General features: G+C 38.9%; 3 protein-coding genes across 8 annotated transcripts in view; 1 reads left to right on the top strand and 2 right to left on the bottom strand.

Annotated features, from left to right (window-relative positions):
* The window catches only part of NEK5 (NIMA related kinase 5), a 33906-nt gene extending 33260 nt beyond the window's left edge, over positions 1-646 (bottom strand). For 3 of the 6 annotated variants that reach the window (XM_070732766.1, XM_070732773.1, XM_070732774.1), the window contains exon 1: positions 371-451. The gene's annotated coding sequence lies outside the window, so the exon portion shown is untranslated. Of the gene's footprint in view, positions 1-86; positions 201-370 lie in introns of those variants that run through there. The other 3 variants (XM_070732769.1, XM_070732771.1, XM_070732770.1) reach the window with 3 other exon arrangements.
* VPS36 (vacuolar protein sorting 36 homolog) overlaps positions 1-26981 on the top strand; it is a 353187-nt gene that overhangs the window by 281449 nt on the left and 44757 nt on the right. The gene's annotated exons all lie outside the window — the stretch shown is intronic.
* NEK3 (NIMA related kinase 3) lies at positions 4619-25033 on the bottom strand. Its single transcript, XM_070738393.1, has 14 exons — positions 24951-25033; positions 23546-23738; positions 22516-22609; positions 22265-22362; positions 21087-21170; positions 18627-18694; positions 18416-18502; positions 16036-16090; positions 14283-14483; positions 11919-12021; positions 9629-9733; positions 7599-7733; positions 6252-6372; positions 4619-5334 (listed from the first exon to the last, which is right to left on the bottom strand). The coding sequence occupies exons 2-14, from the start codon at positions 23660-23662 to the stop codon at positions 5262-5264; spliced, it is 1341 nt and encodes a 446-aa protein (XP_070594494.1). The 5' UTR covers positions 23663-23738; positions 24951-25033; the 3' UTR covers positions 4619-5261.

Genomic DNA, 26981 nt, shown 5'->3' with positions numbered 1-26981 from the left:
TGGGTGCAGGCTGCATAGCTTTCCACACCCTTCACTCAGGAGTAAGCCCCAGTCATCTATTGAGGTTTACTTCTGAGCAAACCTACGTCAGTTTGAGTTGACAACCTCATTAAGAGCGAAACTCAAGAGATCCTTTTCCCTCTGCCGGGAGGCGGGGAATTTCCCCCCGCCTTTATCAGCACTTCCGCTTCTCCGTTGCCAAGGAAACAGAACAGACGCGCGCGCAGATTCCATGCCTTCTCGCGCTCTCCGCAGTTCTATTTTCTCCATTTCACCCGCCTGCGGGACTTCTTTCCTGCTCCCGAGAAGCGGGGGGGAAAGGGAATAGTTGTCCAGAACTGAAAATATCAATTGATACCGCCTAAATTACCTTAAGTTCCGCAGAAGGTGAAGGTAGCACCTTCCTCAGCGCCCGCGAAGGGAGTGTTTTCTTTACACCCCGCCCTATTGTTCGGGTCATGGCTCGGTTTCTACAGCCTTCCGCAATTTCACGCCTTCCAGTGTGTGAAAACTACAGCTCCCATCATCCCTCTTCAGCACGGTTCTTATATGATACAATAGTGACTAGTCGAAAAGAGCTACTAGTAGTAGGTATCAGGCTGAAGGTGGTGTTTCTAGAATTGCACATCACTTCACATTAATCTCCACCTACCCACCCCGTTTCCAATTACAGCAACAGAGTGATCAATGCCTGGAACTCACTACCTGACTGTTGTTTCTTCCCCTAATCCCAAAATCTTCTCTTCTTTCTTTGATATATTTTACTACGAGTACGTATATCCTCTATAAACCTTAAATCAGTGTTTCCCAACCTTGGCAACTTGAAGATATTTGGACTTCAACTCCCAGAATTCCCCAGCCAGCAAATGCTGGCTGGGGAATTCTGGGAGTTGAAGTCCAGATATCTCCAAGATGCCAAGGTTGGGAAACTGCCTTCTACTGTTGACCTCTCCCCTTTTCTAAGAGGTCTGTAGGGGTGTGCATAAGTACACTATTGTGCCTACGGTCCCTGTCCTTCAGTCCCATTATCCTTTTTATTGCTTTATACCTTGTTATGCTAATACAAACTATAACTCTATACTTGTTTGACAATTATAATAATTAAAAAAAAAGTTTGATTGGTTTAATATGAATTTATTCCCAGATAATTGAAGGTCTCATTTCAAACTCTGAACTTCAGCTGGCAGAATTCTAGTCAATGTTCTGTTTGCCAGGTGCCTTCACATCTGGACGTCACCAAAACTGGGATATTTTACATTTAAAAAAATTATATATGTAAAAGCCAAAACCACTCACACATTAATCACAAAATCTCCAGAACCATAAAGCCTACAAACTTGAAATTTGTCATGTATGTTCCCCTTGGTTTCTAGGTGCTCACTAAGAAAGGGTTTTTCAAAATGACCATCAGAGCATGAGTATTCCCTATATTATTATTATTAACAAGCTCTGATGCTAAGGAGTTCTACTCCCCCCTCCCATCCTGAAAAGAAATCTGATCCAAATGCAAAAAAGAAGCAGAAGAGTTTTGCTTTCACAGCAGCAAGCAGCTTTACTACAGAACAGTTGAGCTAAGCCAGGGGTAGGCAAAGTTGGCTCTTATATGGCTAGTGGACTTCAATTCCTAGAATTCCTCAGTCAATCATGCTACCGTGTTTCCCCGAAAGTAAGACAGTGTCTTACTTTCTTTTTATCCCCAAAAGCCCCACTATGTCTTACTTTCGGGGTATGTCTTATATTGGAAAAAAAAGCCAGTAGTCTGAAGGCAAACAAGACAGGAGTTGCCATTTACTCAGCGGTAAGTTCCGCTGAGTCTTTCAGCGCTTCCTTACAAAAATGGGGGTGGGGGAGAAGGAAAGAAACTGGTACAGCAGCCGGCGTCACTTCCAAAGTACTCTCCAAGCAGAGGATGCTAGAAACCACAGCCGGCTCCAGCGGAGGCAGAAAGTGACTGCAGCAGCGGCTAGCGGACGCTCGTAGACTGCCGGCGGCGGCAAAAGCAAGCGTAACAGAAGCGCAAAAGGGAGCCAGCGAGAGCAAAGCCGCCGTGATAACTCGCTTAGCTTCGCTTTCCGTCCCGTCCCTCCCCTTCAGCCACTAGCTCCGCCCAGCCCTCGCCTTTAAGGGTGAATGGTCTAGAGCCGGGCGGCGGATGGGTTGTTGCTGCTGCTGCTGCCTTCACTGGAAAGATAACGTCGCATTCCCGGAGTAAACCAGGCTGGTAGAGTTCACCCTCTCTTTCTTTCCATCGCCATGAGGCCTGGCAGCGTGGACGGCAGGACCGCGCATTGCGTCTGTCTTGGATTGTTTCTTGCGCTGCTCGGTGGAGCCGGGACGCTGCGAGGTGAGTTGGAGCGCCGCGCGAGGTGGGCGCAGAGGGGTGTTGCCTTCGCTAGAGAGGATCCGGCGGCAATACCCCCGTTTCCCCCCGAAAGTAAGACATATGTCTTACTTTCGGGGTACGGCTTATATTAGCCGACCCCCCTGAAACCCCCGATACGTCTTACAATCGGGGGTGTCTTACTATCGGGGAAACACGGTAGTTCAGGAATTCTGGGAGTTGAAGTCCACATGTCACAGAAGAGCCAACTTTGCCTACCCCTGAGCTAAGCCGTGCACAGACTCCTTCCTGTCTCCTTCCTCACATAGCAAATACTGTTTGAGTTTCCAAACATCCCCCTCAACTCTCTCACACACTAACAGGACGCTAGTCCAATGAATCCCAACGGATGCTAGTAGTCAGAGACAGATTTTGTTTCCTTATTTTCCCCCTCAGTTCATATGAATGTGTTCCTTCTACTTTAACACTAGTTAAAGGGAAAAGAGACCCAAAAAAAGCAGGAAAAGATTTACAGATATGATTAGGAAAACACAAGTAAGGGAAGCTGCCTGTTTCTCCCATGGCCAGTTAGGGAAGTGCTGAGCAATTCACTTGAGGGGTGAATTGAAAGTCTAAGTTATGTAAATAATGTCTTCATTTGTAACAGAAACTTAGTTTACCTTCTCTAATGAAATAATACAGTTTACTCGTTAATTTTCAAGCTTTAAGGGTCAATTTACCAAACCCCATCACATAACTCTATAGCGAAGCATGGGTATCTCAGCTAGTCAGAATATATTTCTCCTAACATTTCAGTACGTATCCTGAGGATGGGAGTCTCTTGCAGCAAAACGTTTTTCAAAAGTTGTAATATTTATTGGAGTTTTTACTAGTGTAGCATTTTCAATTAATATAAAATAAATATAACCCCAAAAGTATAACAAGATACGTCTAAGAAATTATGTATTTTTGTTACTCATAATTTGGTACTTGAAAGTACCCCAATAAATAGAATTTTAGCTTTATGTCCTTTTCACTGACATCTTTTTAGAAGATAACAACCAGTACAATTCAGCCCACAATCTCAATAAACATATGAACTTTCATGTGCAAGATAACAGAGATTCAGATTTTGGGATCACCGTAAAATCATTTATATTGAATCTTTTATATATTGCATGCTTGAGCCCCACAGATTTTTTTCTATTAGATAGTATCTTAACAAAAATAATCCCTCTCCATAACCACCACTAAAATATAAATTAAACACATATAGAACCTTACCAATTGTGTAAAGTAATGGTTTTAAAGTATTGTTACAATATTTTTACTACAAGTGAAAAAACTTACACCACAATTTTTTATACCAAGGGACAATGTCTAAGTATGAGCTTCTATGGGAGAAACCAAATGCTAACATATGTACAATTTACATGACGCAACTTTTTTTTAATGTACATTGAATAAATTTAGCCACTTTCTATTTGCTTAACAATAGGCATATGCAATTATGGGATTGCTTATAGATTGTTTTTAAAATTAACATATCTATTCCAATTCTCTTCCATAATTCATACACAGCATGATCAACTAGGCTGCCTGAGATGGAAAGAAATTGAACATATCTGCTGAGATCCTGTTTAAGGAAAATACATTAAGAGTCTGAAAGTGTGGTTTTTCCTAGATTAATTTTAACCCATAAATTTGACAATCAGAACTAATTGTGGATATTTTAAGATCACTATGTAAATTAAATAATGTATTATAAAATATATAAGTAACACTACATGCTCATTATAATAAATAAAATTACACACTAATTGTATTAGATATTTAATAATACTTTCTTTGTTTGTAAGCTGCCCAGAATTTAATACACGACCTATATAAATGTTTGAAATAAACATTTTGGGGGTTGCACTTACTGGCCACTACCAGTACGCTCTCCAGATCAAGATTTGGCTTCTGCACATACGCAGCAAATGAAATCTCATCCAAGGATGCTCACGTGCATGAGACTTTGCTGATTTTCAGTGATTTCTTTGCTTCCGCAGCACCACTGTAATGGCAGGGTTGTTTGTTTGGTGATTATGTTGCCAGTATCTATCCTGTTGAGGACCAACTGTTCAAGTCCTACTTGGGTTTCATGTCTGGGATAAATAGGGCTCTCCAAGTCCCAGCTCCCTAACTGCATTCAATAAATATAAATTATATAACTGAACAATAAGAAGCAGAAATAGATGAAAGTCATAGCTCCTGAAATCACACTGATGAAAGACACAGTTCCAGAAGATATCATTTTGGAAATTAGGAAGAATTGAAATGAGCAGGTTTATTAACAATTGCAAAACACACAATCAAATAAAAATGAGATGTAATTAATCCTAATCTCTGTTGTGAGCCGCCCTGAGTCTGTGGAGAGGGGCGGCATACAAATCTAATTAATAATAATAATAATAATAATAATAATAATAATAATAATAACAACAACAACAATTTCTATCTAGATTTTGCCATATTCTGAAATCCAGTCTCAATCTTCCCTGGCCACCTTAAATCCAGCACTCCCAAAGGCCTAGTAATATGAAAAGACAGAGAGGGAGAACATGAAAGTCATATCTTGCTCTTTGTATCTCAGACTGTGCTAATCCTAGTCCTGTCCTCTAATATGATATATTTCTGATTTTGACATATTTTTAATTTTGAGAGAATATTTCTAAACCGAATAAAGAATTCTGGGTAAAAAATGATTCTTTTAGTATCTTTAAGAAGAATGTAATTACTATACCTTTTTGCAACAAAAAATATCCCAAATTAAATTTGCTTCCTCAAAGAAATATGTGTGAGATCATTATGTGTCAATTAGTTTGCTGCTGCTAGTTTCTGAAATGGTTTGGCAATATTTTTGCACTCATACTGGATTATTTATTGATACTTCTTTCTACAGTTCCATTGGTTTGATCATCTTTTGCAATTCAGAAATCCAGTCTGGATCATCATCTGCTTCAAAATCCCTATAAAAAATATAAAGAAGAGAAGGAAAGGGGAATTATCATTTAAAGAAATCCATAACTACTGGATACTGTACATATATTTTCTGATTAGAAACCCTCAGGACTCCCAGGTGTATGTTTACCATTAAAATTTTCTATACTTTCTAAAATTCTTCTATACAATCTGTTCTTTTGTCCGTTACAGTCAAAATGTGTATATAATATGTGCTTGTAAAACAGAAATTACTTTTTTCTAGGAAAAAATTTGAAAGTCTTGAAATATTTATGTTCTCTGTTTAATTCTGCCTATCTACTTATTTGAGAACTTTCATTAATCACACATTGGCTTTATGATTCTGTTCTTAATAATGTTCAGTATTTTTATTTGTAGACAAAGGCCACAACCTATAAATCAGATGCTAGTGCTATTAGGCTTCTTAAAAATACAGAATAGTAAATATGTAACAACCACTATGTCCTTACATAAAAGGCATATTGAATTCAAATGTCATGCTCTGGTGATAGTATAATTCATTGTATGACTGATCACTCATGAAGACTTCCAATTTTTCATGTTTTAAGAAAGACTATAATTTCATCAGTTTATAATTTCATGAAATTCATGTATCATAAAATGTAAGACTCAGAATTTATTCCAAGTGTTACATGTCATAGTATACCTGCTCCTAAACCAAATTACGAATGTATCACTTGGGGGGGACAGGGACCAAGACTTCTGTTGATCGAAGTTGAATTGGGGGGCAAAGTGGAGAGAGATATAGTTGGGGGGGGGATCTGATAAAGTAGATAAATACAATCCACAGTTGAAAAATGGCATGAAGCTATAATTGGGCTTTTTATGAGATTTTTTAATTAAGTTGAAGAAAAAATAGAAAAGAATTCCAACAATTATTTTTTCAAAATGTATTTCAACATACGTGTCCTCTTCATCTGATCTAGGTTCAAGTCTCTCTGCATCCTCCATAAAGGTTTCACCATCTGGTTCATCGGATGCATTGTTCTCTCCTGTGAGTGGTCCTCTCAGTAGGTCATCTGAGGCTTTGATATTTAAAAATCAATGCAAATATTCATGGTTACTTCTATTTCGACATTTTAAAAATGAGTAAGAAAATCAATAAAACTGTGTCTTGCTCCTAATTTTTACACACAGCACATTATCACAACCTGCAAATTCCCACTGTCTCCTCACCCACCAATAATTTGATTCTCATCAGGAGAAATCAATGAAAAGAAAAAAGCAAACAAGCACTCTATAGCTAAGGTAACCTTCTTCCATTCACTCTGTACATCTCCCATCCAGAGCATTTATAATCCCCTGCAAATCATACTAAAACCACCAGCTAACTCTAGCTCCGACTGAGACTCAGCACCGAGGTTTGATCGCTTCTTATCCTAAAAAACCTCAGAAGGTAGTGAAAGCAAGTAGACCAGTTCATTCTGGAACAACAGGCAAAAGATTGATTTAAATATGTCAAAGGGTTAAATAAGGTTCAGGAGGGAAGTGTTTTTAATAGGAAAGTGAACACAAGAACAAGGGGGCACAATCTGAAGTTAGTTGGGGGAATGATCAAAAGCAACATGACAAAATATTATTTTACTGAAAGAGTAGTAGATCCTTGGAACAAACTTCCAGCAGACATGGTTGGTAAATCCACAGTAACTGAATTTAAACATGCCTGGGATAAACATGGATCCATGCTAAGATAAAAATACAGGAAATAGTATAAGGGCAGACTAGATGGACCATGAGGTCTTTTTCTGCCGTCAGTCTTCTATGTTTCTATGTTTCTATGATCATCGCTGCTGCAGCCAAGAGAGTGGTCTTCTCAGCTCTTTTATAATTGACAAACTACCTAATAGCAAATCTCTGGGCAATCAGGAATAACTGATAGGTGGCTCTCCTGCAGCTCCACTGTGGCCACATTCACTGTTTCCACCGTTTTCGCTGACTCCACTATAACCTCTATTTGCCATTTTGGAGAATAGCATCCACTGCAGGTATAAGACCCGCCACTAGTTCAGCTGAAATGTCAAAAGGTGGTTCCACCTTCCCACTGAAAGTGCCATCCAGAGAATTCAAAGCTGGAATCCACAGCAGCTATCCTGGTTCATTGAAGCTTCGGAAACTCTAATTTCATTTTTTTTAAGACCTTCCCAATCTCCAAACCATGAACATCATATGCTAAAAGTACCTACCCATGATCCCATTCGAAGAACTTTGAAGTGAACGTTTCACTATGATGAGAAAAAATGATTTACCGTACCTGCTTTGTAGATAGTGTATGTCTTAAAAGCTAAGTTAACATCAGCATTGTGAAGAATATTCATCAAAGTCTGTGAAGGTTCCTTATTCCATTGTTTACGTTTGACGTTTTCATCATATTTTCTCACACAGCCACCTAATTAAGAGAACAGAAATATCATATTGCTGGAGAAATTGTCCTTTTTACTATCTCAAACCATAGAACTTAAAATAAGCACCTTAAACCAGTGATGGCCAACCTATGGCACATGTGCCACAGATGGCATGTGGAGCCATATGTGCAGCGTTCAAGCTATTGCCCTAGCTCATCTATAGCACACATGCATGCACCAGCCAGCTGATTTTCAGCTGGCTCTGCCCACTCCACCCCTTATTCAAGCAAACTCACCTTTTAATGATGATGATGATTATTATTATTTATTAGATTTGTATGCCGCCCCTCTCCGAAGACTCGGAGCGGCTCACAACAACAATATGTCGTTTGGTGGGACCCAGGGGAAGAGCCTTCTCTGTGGCGGCCCCGACCCTTTGGAACCAACGCCCCCCAGATATCAGAGTTGCCCCCACACTCCTTGCCTTTCGTAAGCTCCTTAAAACCCACCTCTGTCGTCAGGCATGGGGGAATTGAGACTTTCCCTCCCCCTAGGCTTATAAAATTTATGCATGGTATGTTAGTATGTATGATTGGTTTCTAAATGGGGGTTTTAAATTAACTTAAATATTAGATTTGTTTACATTGTATTATTATTGCTGTGAGCCGCCCCAAGTCTGCGGAGAGGGGCGGCATACAAATCTGATTAATAAATAATAATAATAATAAATAAATAAATATACAATACAAATCCAATGATTAAAAACAAAACAATTAAAACCCTTGATATAAAAACAATCGTACATCCCAAACAAACAATACATAAAACAGGACGGCCGAGGGGAATCAATTTCCCCATGCCTGGTGGCAGAGGTGGGTTTTTAGGAGTTTGCGAAAGGCAAGGAGGGTGGGGGCACTCTGGGGGGAGTTGATTTCAGAGGGCCGGGGCCGCCACAGAGAAGGCTATTCTCCTGGGTCCCACCAGACGGCATTGTGGGTTAGTGTTGAACCGCCAAGAGACTACTTATGGCCTGTGGTGAGATAGTCAGTCTAAATAATCATTAAGATCTTGTTTGTAACACATCTCTCAACGAAGCCCAGTTCAAGATTTTTACATACAGAGGCTGTATGTGGCTGCGCTATCTATTACTTTCCACAGTATATATCACCAAAATGGGGTAACAACCATCATCCTCAGTTTAGAATGAACCCAATCTTTCTAAACTCTTAGGGAACTGCCATCTCTGTCCTACTCTTGGTTTCTGCTCTCCCAAAATGATGCCAAAAGTAGCAGAAAATGACACTAAAGCAAGCAAATCATAAACCCACCTAGATTTGGGAAGACAACATCGATTTAAAACTGACATGGTTTTCTAGAGTCAATTTTTAGTACCTTTCCCACCAATATGGCATCATTCTCCCAGATCAGGGCAAAAACTGTTTTCAGATATATTAGTACAGTATAATATTCTGGACAACCTAAATGCAGAATTATTTAATTAATCAAACAGAATTTTTTTCTCCTTCTAGTTTCCCCTCATACACAAACAGTATCCTTTTGTCACAGCTTTTTTAATTGTAGATTTAGGATTCTTGACCACCAGGTTTGTAGAACCAATTTCTCTTTCTACATGCTGTATGCTGACATCAAAAATATCCAAGACACAAATGGCAATTCCAGTACAACTTGGCTTAAAATGCCTGAAATCTTACCTATGGGGCAAACTCATCCACTATTTCATCTGTGGTCTCACTCTGTGCTGAGAATGTAGTCCTGAAAGCTTCTCATTCAACATCCAACTGGTTCTTCTTCTTACACCTCATTGTCTTTTATACAAGATAGGATTATTGGGGGAGGTGTGAGACAGAGTACCATCTTTGAAAGTATCTCCAAGGGCAAATAATATAAAATATGCAAATAAACATGCATATTATCTTACCTGTATCCTCCTGGGTTGCAATACTGGAAGAAAGTGAAGGTGCATTTTCTAAAATTTTGATCACTGTACTGCATCTTCCTTTTTCCCATTTTTGTCTGTGAGGTTCTGGAAAAAAACAAATATAGTACATATTTGGGAAAATCTTTTAAAGAAATGTTTGAGGAAAATTTGGTAGAATCCTCAAATATTCACTAACTCCAACAATCAATATACTGTACTATTTTTATGGTTGAAATATTATTAGGTCCTTGAAAAAGAATGATTTTGCAGAAAGAAAAGTTATTTTTTCATGTTTATTAATCCTTACTTCCTACCAACCTGCTTCTCCAGCATCCTATTTGTGGACCCCCAGGATCCAGTATCTTGCCATCGAGTAGAAACAAATGGCCAAATTTTGTGACGTAATTTTAGGCATAATGATAATGATAGCACTGTCTCCCTCTCCTATTTCTGCCTTTAAAATCTAAAGCACAAAAGAAGCCAAAAATATCAGCCTGACAATTTGTGATTGCATCCAGGACATCTTTAACCCAACCCTAATACCACAGAAGCTATTCTTAAGTATACTAAATGTTTCAGGCTTTCAAGAATATATCAGAAAAGCATAGATATCTTCAGGAAGTAGAGAAGAAATTCCTGTTGAGTAATCTCACCCAACTCAGATCTTATCTTCTATAACCCTGCCCCATAATAATAATAACATTTTAAACATTAAAATATAAGAAAGTAAGGACTACTTCAGGATCCAATCTGGGTCAGTCACTGGGACCAGAGTTTTAATCTTCCAAGCTTTCCGACTTGCACTGGAGCCCATCCTCAGGGAACTTCTCTCTAATATAAGTTGGAGAGTCTGGCCCCAGTGACCCACCCGAACTGGATTTATTTTATTTATTTATTTATTGGATTTGTATGCCGCCCCTCTCCGCAGACTCTGGGCGGCTAACAACAGTAACAAAACAGTATAATCCAATACTAAAAACAGTTAAAACCCATTATATAAAAAACCAATCATACATACAGACATACCATGCATAAAAATTTTTTTTAAAGGCCTAGGGGGAAAGTGTATCTCAATTCCCCCATGCATGCACCCCGGTAGAGGTGGGTTTTAAGCAGCTTACGAAAGGCAAGGAGGGTGGGGGCAATTCTAATCTCTAGGGGGAGTTGGTTCCAGAGGGCCGGGGCCGCCCCAGAGAAGGCTCTTCCCCTGGGTCTCGCCAAACGACATTGTTTGGTTGACGGGACCTGGAGAAGACCCACTCTGTGGGACCTAACTGGTTGCTGGGATTCGTGCAGCAGAAGGCGGTCCCTGAGGTAATCTGGTCCGGTGCCATGAAGGGCTTTATAGGTCATAACCAACACTTTGAATTGTGACCGGAAACTGAACGGCAACCAATGCAGACTGCGGAGTGTTGGTGTGACATGGGCATATTTGGGAAAGCCCATGATTGCTCTCGCAGCTGCATTCTGCACGATCAGAAGTTTCCGAACACTTTTCAAAGGTAGCCCCATGTAGAGAGCATTACAGTAGTCGAGCCTCGAGGTGATGAGAGCATGAGTGACTGTGAGCAGTGACTCCCGGTCCAAATAGGGTCGCAACTGGTGCACCAGGCGAACCTGGGCGAACGCCCCCCTCGCCACAGCTGCAATATCATCCTGGAACACGTACATTCACCTTCATTCATAAGTAAAGACTGTATGTAGAACCTTAAGGTAAAGGCAGTGAAGAGCTACCAAAATTTTTACTACCACACTGTGGGCGTGGCTTATGCATTTTGTTTCAACATCTTTCAGTGCAAATTGGGTGCTCTGGGTGGAGCTCCAAATTTTGCTACTGGAACTGCGTTCCTGACCGTTCCCGTAGGAGCCCATCACTGGGTAAAGCTGTTTGAAAAAAATCCCCACTATGATATACATACCAATCTTCTTTATTGTTATAAAGTGCAAACCTACTCAGAAGCAAGTCTCATTGAATTCTGATAAACACTGCTAGGACTGCATTGTCAGAAAAGCTGTAAACATCTACACTTATGGTTAGGGGTGGGCTACTGCCCGGATTGGGGGGGGGGACGCAGTGGGGTAGTAAAAATGGACCTCCACCCCAGAGCACCCAATTTGCACTGAAAGATGTTGAAAGAAAATTCAGGGCGTCCTGCATAAGCCATGCCCACAGTGTGATGGTAAAAAATTTGGTAGCCCTTCACTGCTTATGGTATAAGCCACATAACCTTATGAAAACTAATCTCAGACTATGGTCTCCAAACCGATCATTTCTGAATTAAACATATACCTTTTTGATCCATGCTGGTTTTCTTCAATTCCATTTCACTGAAGTTCTTGGATATGACTTCTGTCTCTGAATTCTTACTTCCTGCATGCGTACCATCCTCCTTCTTAAGATTAAGATATCATTATTAACTAAACAACCTAAATAAGGTTGAAACTCATACTATACTAAATATTATATGAGTAAGCATCCATTTCCATAAAAGGACTTTTCCTGTGCTCTTACGCTCATTCCACATATGGTCACTATATTTGCTCAGGACGATCCTTAAATCTCTTTGAGCAGATATTAAAAACCGCATATGAGTAAGACAAGGGAGGAAAATATCTACTCTCAGGAAAATCAGGAAAGAAAAATATGTTTTGTTGAAAAAAGTCATCCTGTTTTTTATCAGGGAGAAAAAATTAAACACATTTCTGAATACTAACTATTTAGTAATTAAACTATATGCTTTCAAACACAAAAAAAGAGTCTTGAACTTGAGTTCCAAGTGACATTCATTGTAAAAAAGAATGATTTGGTGTAAGGAAATGAAGTGCCAGAATAGATTCCTGAAGTACTGTTGGAGAAAGACAAAGTCTGATTGGACATAAAAGTCCATATTCAGGATTATGTTGTGGTGATTAGAATGGTGAATAGTTATCCACCAGCCCAGATTAAGATGTTATGATCTTGCTGGGGAGGGGTGGGTTACAGAAACAGCTTAGTTTTAGGGTGGACTCAGTATGGAGATGGCACTAGTCATATTGCTGATGGCATCTAATAGATGAAGTCGGAATGGTGGTATGTCCATCCTTGTGATTTCTCAGTGGATTTAAATTACATCAACGACTATATCCTTCTGCATCAGCTACATGATTTGGGAATTATAGGCAGCACATTACAATGGTTTTCTTTCTTGGTGATCAATTCCAATCAGTGTAAGCAAAGAGGGAGAAGTTTTATAAAGTCTCATCTCTCGTCTGCAGGATGCTTGATGCACCCTCTCCTCCTAATAACTTCTATAGAACAGCCCTGGGGGAGGTCATCTGTTAGTTTCAGGGCCGCTATCATCAATATTTGGACGACACTGATTGTTCACCTTGATCTTGGGCAGGCAAAGTGCTGCCATCAATGTCCTACATCTGAAGACTGTGTGGGTCTGGATATAGACACACAGACATGCTCAATCTCGCAAAAACAAAATGGCTGTGGATTTCTGCCTCCTCCTCCCAAATCTGGAGACTTTTCATTTTTAGATTGGGATTGAGTTGCACTTCCCCATTTAAGACTGCTGCCCAATCTGGAGTTAATCCACAGTTCTTGCTCAAAGATCTGTGGCCAACAGGGCTTCAAGCCCAACTACAACTAGTGTATCAGATTTGCTTGTTTCTTGATTGGGAGGCTTTTCAAACAGTAACCCATACACTTATCATCTGGCAGTTAGACTAATGTAATGCACTCCATATGGGACTGCCCTTGGAGATTTCATGGAAACTAAGCTGATCCGGTATTCTTTGGAATGGGTAACTTGGGCATGCCTTGATATGTCCATGTGATACCTTGGGAGAAGAAACCTGGGAGAGAGAAACCCAAACAAAGACAGTGCGTCCTTAACTCACATTTTTAGGAATGACTGTGGCAACTGTTTCTGCCAAGGAAAAGCTATAGCTTTCTAAAAAGCTGTCACTAGGTACTTCAGCTTCAACCGCAATAACACAAGAGCACGCAATAGATTCAAACTTAATATTAACCGCTACAAATATGACTGTAAAAAATATGACTTTAACAATCGAGTTGTCGAAGCGTGGAACTCATTACCAGACTCAATAGTGTCAACCCCTAACCCCCAACATTTCTCCCTTAGACTATCCACGATTGACCTCTCCAGGTTTCTAAGAGGTCAGTAAGGGGCGTACATAAGTGCCTTTCATCCCTTGTCCAATTGTCTTTCTTTTATCTCATATATCATATATATTTTCTTCCTTTCATATATCTTCTCCTCTATTTTATATTTTTCTTTATATATATTACCTCATGTCTATTCTCTTCTATATGTATTGTGTATTGGACAAAACAAACAAACAAACAAACAAACAAACAAACAAACAAATAAATAAATAAGTGTGCCCACACAAGAGATTGATCGATTGATTGATTTGATTAATTCAATTTGTACGCTGCCCAACTCCCTTAAAGTCTCTGGGTGTCTCACAACCAAAAAAGAAAAAAAAACCCCAAGACATACAATATTAATATTAAAACATCTAAAAAACCCAATTTAAACCCACAGTAAAATAATATACATGCCCTTTCTGGCCGGATCTCGATGAAGCACCATTCCTATTTCCAACCCAGATACAATATTTATTTGTTTATCTCAATTACCTCTGGTAATGAAGATTGTCCAATACATTTTGCCAGGCACTTTCTTGCAAGAATTGTACTAATTGATGGACGGTACTTAGGATTCATCTTGAACATCTGCTTTACCAAATAGTGAAGTTCATAGCTATAGTGTGATGGAAGTGGATTGTAGTATCCTTTACATGTCTTAAGGATAAGATGTTTCCAACTCTTAGCCTGAAACTAAAAAACACAGGAAAAACATACAGCTCAGTAGTACTAACATTTTTAGTTTATTAAAAACTCTACAAAAAAACATATCATTTTGCACAATTTATGTGAATGATCTAACGGTGCATGATACATTGGAAGTAAGAATTTTATTGACAGGAATAAAGGCAGTGTGACAGAAACCAGTGGTTCCTAAACTTGGGCATACCATTGTATCAACATAACTCAGAAGTCTTTCATAGCTTTGAGCCAAGAATTGTTAATTTTTAAATGAAATTAAAATTTAATTTAATGAGAGTCTTAATTTTTGGAGCACAGACCTTTGCAGCTCATGGGCTTTAAAAGCTGTTCCTGCAATTGGCAGATATTTTCTGTTATTTGATTTCATTCTTCTCGAAAATAGAGAACAATCTAGATTGTTCTTTATCAATGACCAATGAGATTTTTGCTCAGAAACATTCTGAATGTGGGATTTAGTCTCTGGGGAGTTAAGATTTGTTTTTGCCTCTGATATGAAACCTGACATTACTATAATATATGGGACAACTGGGATAAATGGACCACTGCAAAAAAATATCTAACCTTTATTTTATAACCCAATAAATTCTCTTACCTCATAACCGTTTTGAACTTAAAATATTATTGATTAATAAATTAATTTCAATACCGACACTTAAAATAAATAAACAAATAAATTGACAAATAAATAAACAAAAAAAAATAAATTAGATTCCGACAACATTACTCTTTTTACTTGTTTCTTAAACTCAATTAAACAACCGTTCACACGATAACAACATAATCCAACTAATTACCTTATTCCATACTAACTGAATCACAGCTTTTCTCTTTTCCAATACTTACATAAATATATTTTCTTTTCTTTTTCCTTTTTTTATTATTTTCATTACGAATATATTACTGACACACCCATTAACATATTATTACACCATATCGTATCTCCTGATAACGTCTGTCATCTAGGCAGATTCTCCCTTCCTTATTATTTTACAAATACTTTATAAAAATTGTAAACCCATCTCCCTAACTACCTTTCTATAAATATCTTTCTTACTATCCTCATCACTACTTATTACTACTTTTTAAATAATAAGATAAGACAGAAAAATGAAGTACGGTATTTATAGTAATAAGATATAAATGTGTACATTGAATTTTTGTTACAAAGTAAGATATATACGTCAAAATACAATGTCATGTAATAATTATTTCTATCCCTTTTTAAATTTATGTACCCCATTTTCCCTTCCCCCATTTACCTTTTGTTCACCAATAAACTTTATTTATATATATATATATATAAAAGAAACCTGACACTTATGATATGCTGTATTCTTTGCTTTTCAATCTTAGTTATTTCCTTGCATGTTTACTCTTTGGCCTACAGGGCTAATTATTAGTGTCATTAGATCGAGCTACATTATGTTGTTCTATACACATTCTAATATGAATGTGTTACAAAATTTAATGTTGCTCACTGTGGGGAAATCACATAGAAACTGCATCTTTTCCTGGAAATGAAACATAAAAAAAGAATACTCACTGGATGTTTTAAGGTGCACAGCTCATACAAAACACAACCCAGAGACCAAATATCACTAGAAAAGCAAGATTTAAATACGTTAGCTTGAGATTATAATTAGCATGAATAAACACTCTGCTAAAATTTTGCTAAAAAATATTTTATATATTTATTTTGCTAAAAATAAGTTATGTAGGGGTTTTTTTTGTTTCTAAAGTGCTGCATGAGGAATATATGTCAGATGGAATGTAGATACTGCAAAAACCTGTATAGTAGTGTAAGGCAGTTCTTCCTAACTGTCGTAATTACAACAACAAGTGTTCAATATAACAAAATAAAGAATTGTAGGAAGCAGGGGTTGCTGAACATTCCCACCTCTAAACACTAATGAGAAGAAACTTGAAGAGAGAAGCAATAATCCATGGTGAAGCAGAAAACAGAAGGAAATCTTAAATAGGCTCTTGAATCCTACCAAAATGTTTAATAGCAAATCAACATGTTATATGCAGAGGTGGGCTTCACATACTGTAACAATTGGTTCACCTAGCATCGGAAATGCAGAAAGTCTTCGGAGAGGGGCGGCATACAAGTCCAACAAATAAATAAATAAATAAATAAATATCAAACAACACAGTTATTAACTCGCATGTGCCATCCACACATGCATATAGCATCAAAACCACAGTAATATAGGATAGGATTGTGTCTGGGCAGGTAGGCCGGCCCACTCAGGTAGGTGGGTGGCCCCACTCACAAGTTACCACTACCGGTTCTTCTGAACTGGCTAAATCCCACCACTGGTTATATGTTGAAATTAAAATGCAACTATTTACGGGATCGCCTCTTGCTACTTACTTCCCAGAGACCAATAAGAGCACACAGAGTTGGCCACCTCCAGGTCCCGTTGACTAAGCAATGCAGGTTGGCAGGACCACGTGGGAGGGCCTTCTCTATGGGAGGGCCTTCTCTGTGGCTGCCCCGACTCTATGGAATCAACTGCCCCCCGATGTCCTTGCTGCTCCCACTATACTGGCCTTCCATAAGGCCACGAAGACTTGGCTCTACCGACAGACCCCGGGGCCATGATTTGTACATCTTTCATGGCCAAACTGTATGGATGGTATTTATGTATGTGATTATGACTGTTTTTATAACAAATGGGTTTTTATTACGGGTTTTTATGGTTTTAGATATTATATTTGACTTTTTCTATTGTTCCGCATCTATTTGTATTTGTATTTATATAATTATTGTAAGCCGCCCTGAGTCCTTCAGGATTGGGTAGCACAGAGGTTGAATGAATGAATGAATGAATGAATGAATGAATGAATAAAAATAAATAAATAAATAAACAAACAAACTAGGCACAATGACAAATGAGCTCAATCCTGCTCCTGCCAATAGAATAGGATTGAGGTAGGTAATTTAAAGGACAGCATGGGGAAAGTGAAGAGAAAATCTTACCTTATTCAGTTTATTACTACAACATAAGTTTCCCTTGATAACTATTAATGCTACTATTTTCAATATCAGAATTCTTCCTGAGTGAGACTGAGGTTTTTTTTTTCAGAAACAGCATCATTCTTACTAAGTTTATTTGGGGGGGATGGGGGGTGAGTAAATATCATTTTAATAAATTGAAGATAGTAACTTTTGAATTGGTGTGCTGTATTATAGTTTCATCCTGTGCTATTGATTCTTTTATTGGCAGCCTTGTATGAAAGAAAAGTTGCAATTGATTGATTGTTCATTTGTTTGATTCATTCATCCATTCATTCTCTTATTTAGAGGATCACTTGATTATGATCACTTTATGGAATCAAATCAAACCTGTTATTACGGTCAAAAATTAAAAGGTTGTACAGTAACTTAACACAAAGTTAATACAGTAGATGGAAAGAAAAATTAAAAATACTAAATGGTTTCTTCAAAGAGGAGTTACTGTTGATGAGCTGTAAACATACATTTAGTAATTTAAACAACTTATTAAAAAAATCATTCCAACATGATCTGTTTGCTCCACCCAAGAATGTTTTATTGACTTTACATAAGCAAGATACTTATATGACTTTTTCTAAATTGGGAGGTGGGGAGGCACTAACATGCTAAAAGGATCTCTCCAGATTTGAGGTTATTAAAACCATCTTATGAAGTTCTATTTTGTATGGAATACATTCCCCGCTGCTTACATTATTTGAAAAATATTTTAAACATAATTCATTTTTTAAGTTCTATCAGTTAGTCCTTGCCACAAATGCATAAAAATATTTAGTTCTGAATCATATTTGTAAATTGAGTAATGTTCTCAAATTGTGAGTACTATATACGATTTTTCCATTAGTTCTTCAATATTACAGAGTTTTAAAAATCAAGATTTTTATAGACTTTGATTAAGTCTTACCTTTTGTTGTTGTATGGCATATTCTCCCAAATTTCTGGAGGCACGTAATAAGGGGTTCCTACATACGAACAAGCATATGCCATGGGACTAGTCCAAAAACAAATATAAATATTAGTGATGAAAAGATGAACATTCCATCAGCAACCAACTATCAGGTATTTTTTTAAAGAAGTCAAAACAAATTTCTTGCCACAATTTGACATATACTTACCTTTTAAGAAGAACTGCAGATCCAAAGTCTCCCAGTTTTATTTTTCCATTTTGTGTGAGAAATACATTCTATATGAAACATAAATAAGATGGATTTCATTCTCTGTATAGTGTATTATCATTTGTATTTATAGAATCTGCCCTATTTAATGACCCTGTTAATAGTACGGCATATACTATGTTTAATTCCATGTTCTAGATTAAGAATCATTAATAAATATAATTAATGCTTTTCATTATTATGGCTCATCATACAGAATGAATCAATGAGATGTTTAGCCTGGATCCAACATTTTTATCCACCCATTGAGTTCTTTCCAAGGCCCTTGGATAGAGAATTGATCTTGTTTGATGGTGTTAAAGATATTGTTGCTGAATGGAAGCTGTTCCAAATGAAGCTGCCTTTTGCAATTGACTGACTCATTTGTCAATGTCAATGGCTCCACGTGCTTCGGGATTGCACCCAAGATGCCCTTGCTTTCTTCTTCCTCTTCCTCTTACTACTATTATATCCAAATATAAATCACGATGTCCCAACTCAGCTTAAATGGAAATATCCATTAGTAAATCATATTAAAAGAATTAACTTATTTCAGATGATGAATCTGACATAAACGGACTTCAAATAATCTCTGTACTTATCTCATTGGACAAAGCACATACTTCCATTTGATTATGAGCTTGGACTCAAACAAGACAGGCCATTCTGGAGGCTCAGGGCAAATTTAGCATTTTGGGACCATATTTAGGAAGCATGCTCAACGAATAGTTGCCTAGTTTAGAATATCTGCAAGAGTACATATTACCAGTAATAACACACTCATTTATGAAAAAGCAACCAGCTCTCTACATTACTATACCAATTGGAATTTTATGGGGCATGGATATTATTAGAGGCTTGTGCCTTGATATGAAGTATGAAAATCATTATTTATTTTCATTAATGTAATATTTTATTTAAGTTAAGGAAATAAAGTGGTGCAGTGAGCATGAACAGAATTGCCTTGGAACATAGTGTTACACTTTGTTATGTGAGTGGTTTGATAAAAACAGGAAGTACACATAAATATTTGTACATAGTTAAAGTAATACTAAACTGACATTTATAATAGAGATGATTTTATAGTTTTCAACTACAGTGATCCCCCGCTCGTTGCGAGGGTTCCGTTCCAGGACCCCCCGCAACGAGCGGGTTTTCGCGAAGTAGCGCTGCGGAAGTAAAAACACCATCTGCACATGTGCAGACGGTGTTTTTACTCCCACAGCGCTAGCGAGGAGCCGAAGATTGGGGGGGCGCGGCTGTTTGCCGCTGGCATGGAGGGCTTCCTAGCAGCCCCCCAAACCCGGGTTGGGGGTCCGGGGGGCGCTGGCTCTCGCCGCTTTCGAGCTGAATCCGGGAGCGCTCCCGGACTCAGCTGGAAAGCGCCGAGAACGAAAGGCAAGGAACGGCTTTTCCACGCCGTTCGTTCTCGCCGCTTTCGAGCTGAATCCGGGAGCGAACTCGCTCCCGGACTCAGCTGGAAAGCGCCGAGAACGAAAGGCGTGGAACGGCTTTTCCACGCCGTTCGTTCTCGCCGCTTTCGAGCTGAATCCGGGAGCGAACTCGCTCCCGGACTCAGCTGGAAAGCGCCGAGAACGAAAGGCGTGGAACGGCTTTTCCACGCCGTTCGTTCTCGCCGCTTTCGAGCTGAATCCGGGAGCGAACTCGCTCCCGGACTCAGCTGGAAAGCGCCGAGAACGAAAGGCGTGGAACGGCTTTTCCACGCCGTTCGTTCTCGCCGCTTTCGAGCTGAATCCGGGAGCGAACTCGCTCCCGGACTCAGCTGGAAAGCGCCGAGAACGAAAGGCGTGGAACGGCTTTTCCACGCCGTTCGTTCTCGCCGCTTTCGAGCTGAATCCGGGAGCGAGTTCGCTCCCGGACTCAGCTGGAAAGCGCCGAGAACGAAAGGCGTGGAACGGCTTTTCCACGCCGTTCGTTCTCGCCGCTTTCGAGCTGAATCCGGGAGCGAACTCGCTCCCGGACTCAGCTGGAAAGCGCCGAGAACGAAAGGCGTGGAACGGCTTTTCCACGCCGTTCGTTCTCGCCGCTTTCGAGCTGAATCCGGGAGCGAACTCGCTCCCGGACTCAGCTGGAAAGCGCCGAGAACGAAAGGCGTGGGCGGGCGAAGGGCGGGCGGCAGCGAGGAGTTTGCGTGGGCGGTGGGGAAACTCCTCGCTGACGCCAGCAAGAGGGGGAAGACTCAGGGAAGCCGCCCAGCAGCTGATCTCCCGGTTGCCATCTACGCATGCGTGCCCACGGGCACGCATGCGTAGATGGTATTTTGACTTCCGGGTTGAAAAATAGCGAAGTACCCTGTTCGCAATGGTTGGGGACGCAATAAACGGGGGATCACTGTATATCTAAATAGAAAATGCCTGGTAGTAATTTTGTCGTAAAACCTACTATGGAGATGCCAATTACCTTTGATTTGATGTCTCTGTGCAATATATGTTTCTCGTGAATATAATTTACAGCCAAACATATCTGTGCAAACCATTTAAGTATCTGTGAAAGAGACAAAAGACAGCAAATGAAAATGAATTGAATTGTAAAATAATGATATAGGTCAGTAGCCATACAATTTGATACAGTTTGTGAAATCAAGCAAGTACTTCAAAATATTCTACTGTTAACCTGCATTAGTACTGTGAATACTACTAATTCATCCCTTAGTTTATATATGAACCTGGTTAATCTCAAAGAAATTTTATATTGGATTACTATAAACTACTTAAAAATATATTCTACCATAGAAATGGTACTTTACCGCATCTAAAAATGTTTAATTAAATCGTTGTTCAAACCTGAAATAAAAATAAGTATACAAATATAGATACATCTACAGCAGGAGTCCCACTGGGTACAGGGCAACAACAACGTGCTAGAAACCAGTTTGTGTAACAAGTGAACTTCCATCCAAGGGGTGCATGAAACCACGCCCCCACTGGTCTATGGAAAAAATCTCTCTCCATGGAACCAGTCCCTGCTGCCTAAAGGGTTGAGGGCCACTGATCTACCGAATATAAAGTACATTTCCAGATTCTAAAGGCTGAAAACAGTAAGTTATCTTTTACAAATACAGTACAGCTATGCAAAACATGTACAAGAAACCAAAACAAAACATAGTTTAGAAGTGATTTATTCTTTGAAATATTTACTTTTCAAAGTGAAAAGTTAGAAATTCTGCCTGATCTGCCATGCTGGTACAAAACATTGTATAAAGAAATTCTTTATTAGTGTCACTGTAGAAAGAGAACTGTATTTATCTGCAAAAGCAAAAATTTAGGAGTTTGGAGCACCTTTACAGACAAATTTTATCTGATAAAGGGACATTTAATAACACTGATTAAATGGAAAAGCTGATACCAAATTTTGGGCTATAAGTGGCACAATCATGCTAAGGTTATCCTTTTTACTTTGTACTTTATATTCTTTGTATTTAGCTCCACTTTTTGATCTACTGCTAAGATCACAACAATAAATCAAGGGGTGCTAATAAAGGACAGACTATTTCTCTACAGCCTATAAACACTACCCCAATATTCATCCAAGTCTCCCATCTCAATTATATAAAAAATTGAATATATTTGGAAACTTACTGTATCTTCAGGAAACAATTTCCCCTTCTGAAATTTAATCTTTTGTAGGAGATCTCCACCATCACAATATTCCATCACTATATGCAAATGTCCATCAGCTAATTTTTAAATAATTGTAAAATTCATTAGTACAGTATTATGTCAAGTAAAATGTAACAAACATCAAGAAGATGAAAAGATATTTGCAATTCAGCAAATTGAATAATGTAATTGTAACATATAACATTAATTATTAAAATGCAGATATTTACCTTCAAAGGAATCTGCATACATCACAATATTTGGATGATTCATTTTAGCCAGTATTATAGATTCATTCCAGGACTTTTCTATATTGAAGACAGACTAAAAATACATTACTTATGAGTAAAAATAAATAACTCATTGTTTTATACTTCCTTTGTTGTATTTCTTGCTTTTGCTCATCAAAGTGCCTTAATATTTATGAATACAGTATAGCAAAATCATATTTTTAAACAAATTTAAAAGCATCCCTCAAAATAAATTTACACAAGCAAGAAGAAATAAAATCACAAAGAACCAACCATTCCATTTAGGAAAGGGAATCGGTATATATAAACAAAAAATTGATATAGAGCAAATTATTTATTTAGCAAGACATTGCCACCAGAACAGAGAATGTTAGAGCAGAGCAATTTCTTGAGGTAACAAAGTCCTCCTTCGGGGCACCACTAATGTAAAAGCTGTCATTATTTATCATCAATCAAATATCTGAAGGCAATGTAATTGTTAAATGGGGATCAGCTAATTAGAAAGCTTTCATCTCAGATGAAACTGAGAACTCCCATGACATAAAGTATAGTTGTTTTACTGAAAGAGTAGTAGATGCTTGGAACAAACTTCCAGCAGACGTGGTAGATAAATCCACAGTAACTGAATTTAAACATGCCTGGGATAAACATATATCCATCCTAAGATAAAATACAGGAAATAGTACAAGGGCAGACTAGATGGACCATGAGGTCTTTTTCTGCGGTCAATCTTCTATGTTTCTAGGTATCCTGAGCTTGGTCTGGGCACAATTTTATGACAGAAATTATTAGTTTGCTACCATGATCCCTGTAGATAGCATTTTTTAAGCAAAGGTACCTGGTTTGAATTTTTTTCTTGTTGGACAAGCAACATACTATTAGTGAATAGGTGTTTCCACATATAACAAACACTTTGAATTGCACATGAAAGCCAATTGACATATTGCAATGCTCTATCTAGTGAGATTATATGGGTAAAAGAGAATAATTTAGGGAAGGGAGTAGTTACCTTGGGAAGTCTTATCTCTTTCATGGCATATTTCTGTCTTGTGCTTTTATGCTGGACTAGGAGGACTCTACCAAATGATCCTTCTCCAAGTTCCATTAGTACATTGTAATTCTCCATGATAATCAAACTGCTTCAGTTTTTGCAGGTGTTTTCAAAGCACAGCAAATTCAATGTTTCCTTTCACCAAAATTTCCTAGTAACAAGTATACATATAAATTTATTTATTTATTTATTAGATTTGTATGCCGCTCCTCTCCGAGGACTCGGAGCGGCTTCCAACAACAGTACAGTCTACAAATCCAATATTAAAAAACAGAACATATTAAGAAACCCTCATTAAAAAACAATCACACAGCTCAACAGACCATACATAAAGCAGGACATTGGGGAGTCAATTTCCCCATGCCTGGCGACATAGGTGGGTTTTCATGAGTTTACGGAAGGCAAGGAGGGTGGGGGCAGTCCTAATCTCCGGGGGAGCTGATTCCAGAGAGTCGGGGCTGCCACAGAGAAGGCTCTTCCCCTGGGTCCTGCCAAATGACATTGTTTTGTCGACGGAACTGGAGAAGGCCGACTCTGTGGGACCTAATCGGTCGCTGGGATTTGTGCGGCAGAAGGCGGTCTCGAAGGTATACTGTATGTACATAGTTAAAATAATACTAAACTGACATTTATAGTAGAGATGGTTTTATAGTTTGTGGTGTATATGATATGTTTTTTAAATGTTTTATAAATTAAAAAACGAAAATGAGGGACAGGGTTGACCAACATATAGGGCATATTTTCAACGCCCAGCAGGCACACAAGCACAAAGGATTTGGAATACAAATCAGAGGTGTAGTAGGCTTTTTAAAAAATTTCTTGGTTTAACTCTACAACAGCAAGGAATATAGAGAGTATCATCAATAGAGGTTGTTTTTCACTCTCAATAAAAGACATGCCGGCCCTGAATACCTTTGCTGACTCGGGAGGCAAAGGACGCGATTTTTCCCAACGCCCTTTCAGGCACGGGAGGGCGGAGGCTGAACATCGTGAAGAAACCACAAGCCCATCCCTTTATCCAGCCAATAATGGTCACCCTACATCCATCAAATCCCGTTCGGGGAAGCCAGTGGAGGGGAGAAAAACGGGCTCCCCCCCGCCCTTTCGACTGAGACAGCCATAAAGGAGAGATCCTCTTCATACTAGTGTACTTTAGATCAGGGGTCTCCAACCTTGGCAACTTTAAGACTTATGGACTTCAACTCCCAGAATTCCTCAGCCAGCTTTGTTGGCTAAGGAATTCTGGGAGTTGAAGTCCACAAGTCTTAAAGATGCCAAGGTTGGAGACCCGTGCTTTAAATGCACGCAACCGAGTTACAATGGCCCCCTCCCTTAAGACGGCCGCCCCTCCCCAGTGGCCTACCGAGACGCTGCAAATGGAGATCGAGCGATTCTTTGCACCTCTCTGCCCCAGCCAGGTCAGCGGCGTAGACAAAGTACAGAGGGGTGGAGACAATGGTCCCGAAGGGCGTGGTTTCGATAAAAAGCACAAAGCTTTCTTTTGCTACCAGGATATGTGGTCGCCGATGGAAACTAATTTTTTTTAATTTCCTCCGAGTAGATTTTCTTCTAGGGCAGAGCTAGGCAAAGTTGGAGCTTCTATGACTTGTGGACTTCAACTCCCAGAATTCCTAATCATGCTAGGTCAGGAATTCTGGGAGTTGAAGTCCACATGTCATAGAAGAGCAAACTTTGCCTACTCTTGTTCCAGGGGATTCCTTTAGATGTGACTTTGATAAGGTTAAACTCATGTACCACTAAGGCTGTTGCTGGGGTTGTGCGTTAATGGAGCCAGTTTCAAACACAGGGAGATCAAGTGCTGGGAATAAAAGGAGGGGTTTGGACTGCCCCACCCACCCACCAACACACCCAAATCCTACTATGCTGCTTCATCGGGTTGCTGGGAGCGTTCCCAAGTCTATACCAAGGCATAAAGGTCATCTCCAGCTGCCCAGTTGCATTAGGGTCATATGGGAAATAACCAGAAGCAGTGTCAACAATACAGGGTGTCCAGGGGGAAAGCATTTTGAAATTCCCTGATATTTCCCTGTAACTTGCGATCTAGTTAAGGTGTGGTTGTAGATGACCTCATACCAAATGGCTAACTGTGGAGAAATATCAGTAGCTGAGGAAGCAAGTTGTTGCCAGTTATGTTCATTTTTGCTTGACCCTGCCAGGCAGCGCGATCTGAGCTTTTTTACAAGTTTTCCTTGATTTTGATAAATCTATATTTTCTTTTATGTACACTGAGAGCATATGCGCCAAGACAAATTCCTTGTGTGTCCCATCACACTTGGCCAATAAAGAATTCTATTCATAGTTTGGCTTTTCCTTACGAAAAGATGGGAATGCTCAACAGTGAAAGATGAAATGAATCGATTACACATTGAATCTTAGGCATCAATAAACTGAAATGGTCTGGAATCAGGTAGTTTGTTAGAGGAGCATACTGTTTACTAATCAGGACATAAAAAGAAAGGAATATCATTGCTTTCATAGTCAAGAAAGATGCTTGGATACAGTGCAGTTAATGGCCAAATAATACCAATTAATTTTTAATATGGCTGTCCTAGTTTATAATGGAGAGGAAAGGAATGCAATGAATTTTACAACTGAATTTAAATGTACTGCTTGTAGACAGAGGCTGGTATGCCAGGATTGGAAATATTGAAGAAACTATCTGGTCTAGGAAACTGATATAAAACAGGAAAACCGATCAATTTATGTCAATGTTAATACAATCTTCAAAAAAACCAGACACCTATGCAAAAGGAATGCCGTCAGATAGAGGCTACGGAAATAAAACTGACTGCTGGTACACTCATCTACTTCGACATCAGTTAGTGCCAAGAGCTACTTGTAGAACCCATGATAAAATTTCTGGACTTCTTAAAAGAGAATTCCGTCAGCATCCAACTCTCTGCTAAAGTTGTTGAGCAGTTTGGTGAGGACAAATTGGCAGTGGTTAGAAAACTTTTCTACTTCTAGATGATCTTCCAGGAAGGGTAATTATTGCCATCCAATTGGTTTGAAAATATTTAAAATTCTTTCCTAGCCTCATTGGCATAACCTCTCTGAAAGCCTGAGTTTTGATTTGGCATGGTCGGATATTTCACTTCAACAGCGAAGAGCAAATCAAATTAAATGGAAATGGACTAGAAATGTAGATAGGGTATATATTTTATATTTCCCCTTTATAAATGTCTAAATTCCTTTCGGTTTAGGTTGGTGGATAAATCTCAAATAATTATCAAGGTGTAAACTATTTGGGGCCATAAACATGTTAAAGTTAAAATACTGTTGAACCAAACTTCTAGACTATCTGTAGCTGAGCAACAGTATGAAAGATTGTCAATACCACCTCCATGGATTTCAGCTGACAAATTGTTACTCC

This window comes from Erythrolamprus reginae, chromosome 1 (assembly GCF_031021105.1).
Source record: "Erythrolamprus reginae isolate rEryReg1 chromosome 1, rEryReg1.hap1, whole genome shotgun sequence".
Lineage (NCBI taxonomy): Eukaryota > Metazoa > Chordata > Lepidosauria > Squamata > Dipsadidae > Erythrolamprus > Erythrolamprus reginae.
The sequence above is the reverse complement of the archived record's forward strand: the minus strand, read 5'-3'. Positions and strand labels throughout refer to the sequence as shown.

Bases quoted from the DNA above. Each gene is read 5' to 3' on its own strand.
- NEK3 (XM_070738393.1), bottom strand. From the start codon at position 23,662: ATGGAGAATTACAATGTACTAATGGAACTTGGAGAAGGATCATTTGGT. The intron at 16,091-18,415 runs GTAAGACTTAAT...TTGCTTTTCTAG, and splicing joins ATGCCATACAACAACAAAAG to TGATATTTGGTCTCTGGGTT. The intron at 5,335-6,251 runs GTATGTTGAAAT...TATTTTTTATAG, and splicing joins AGATCAGATGAAGAGGACAC to GGATTTTGAAGCAGATGATG.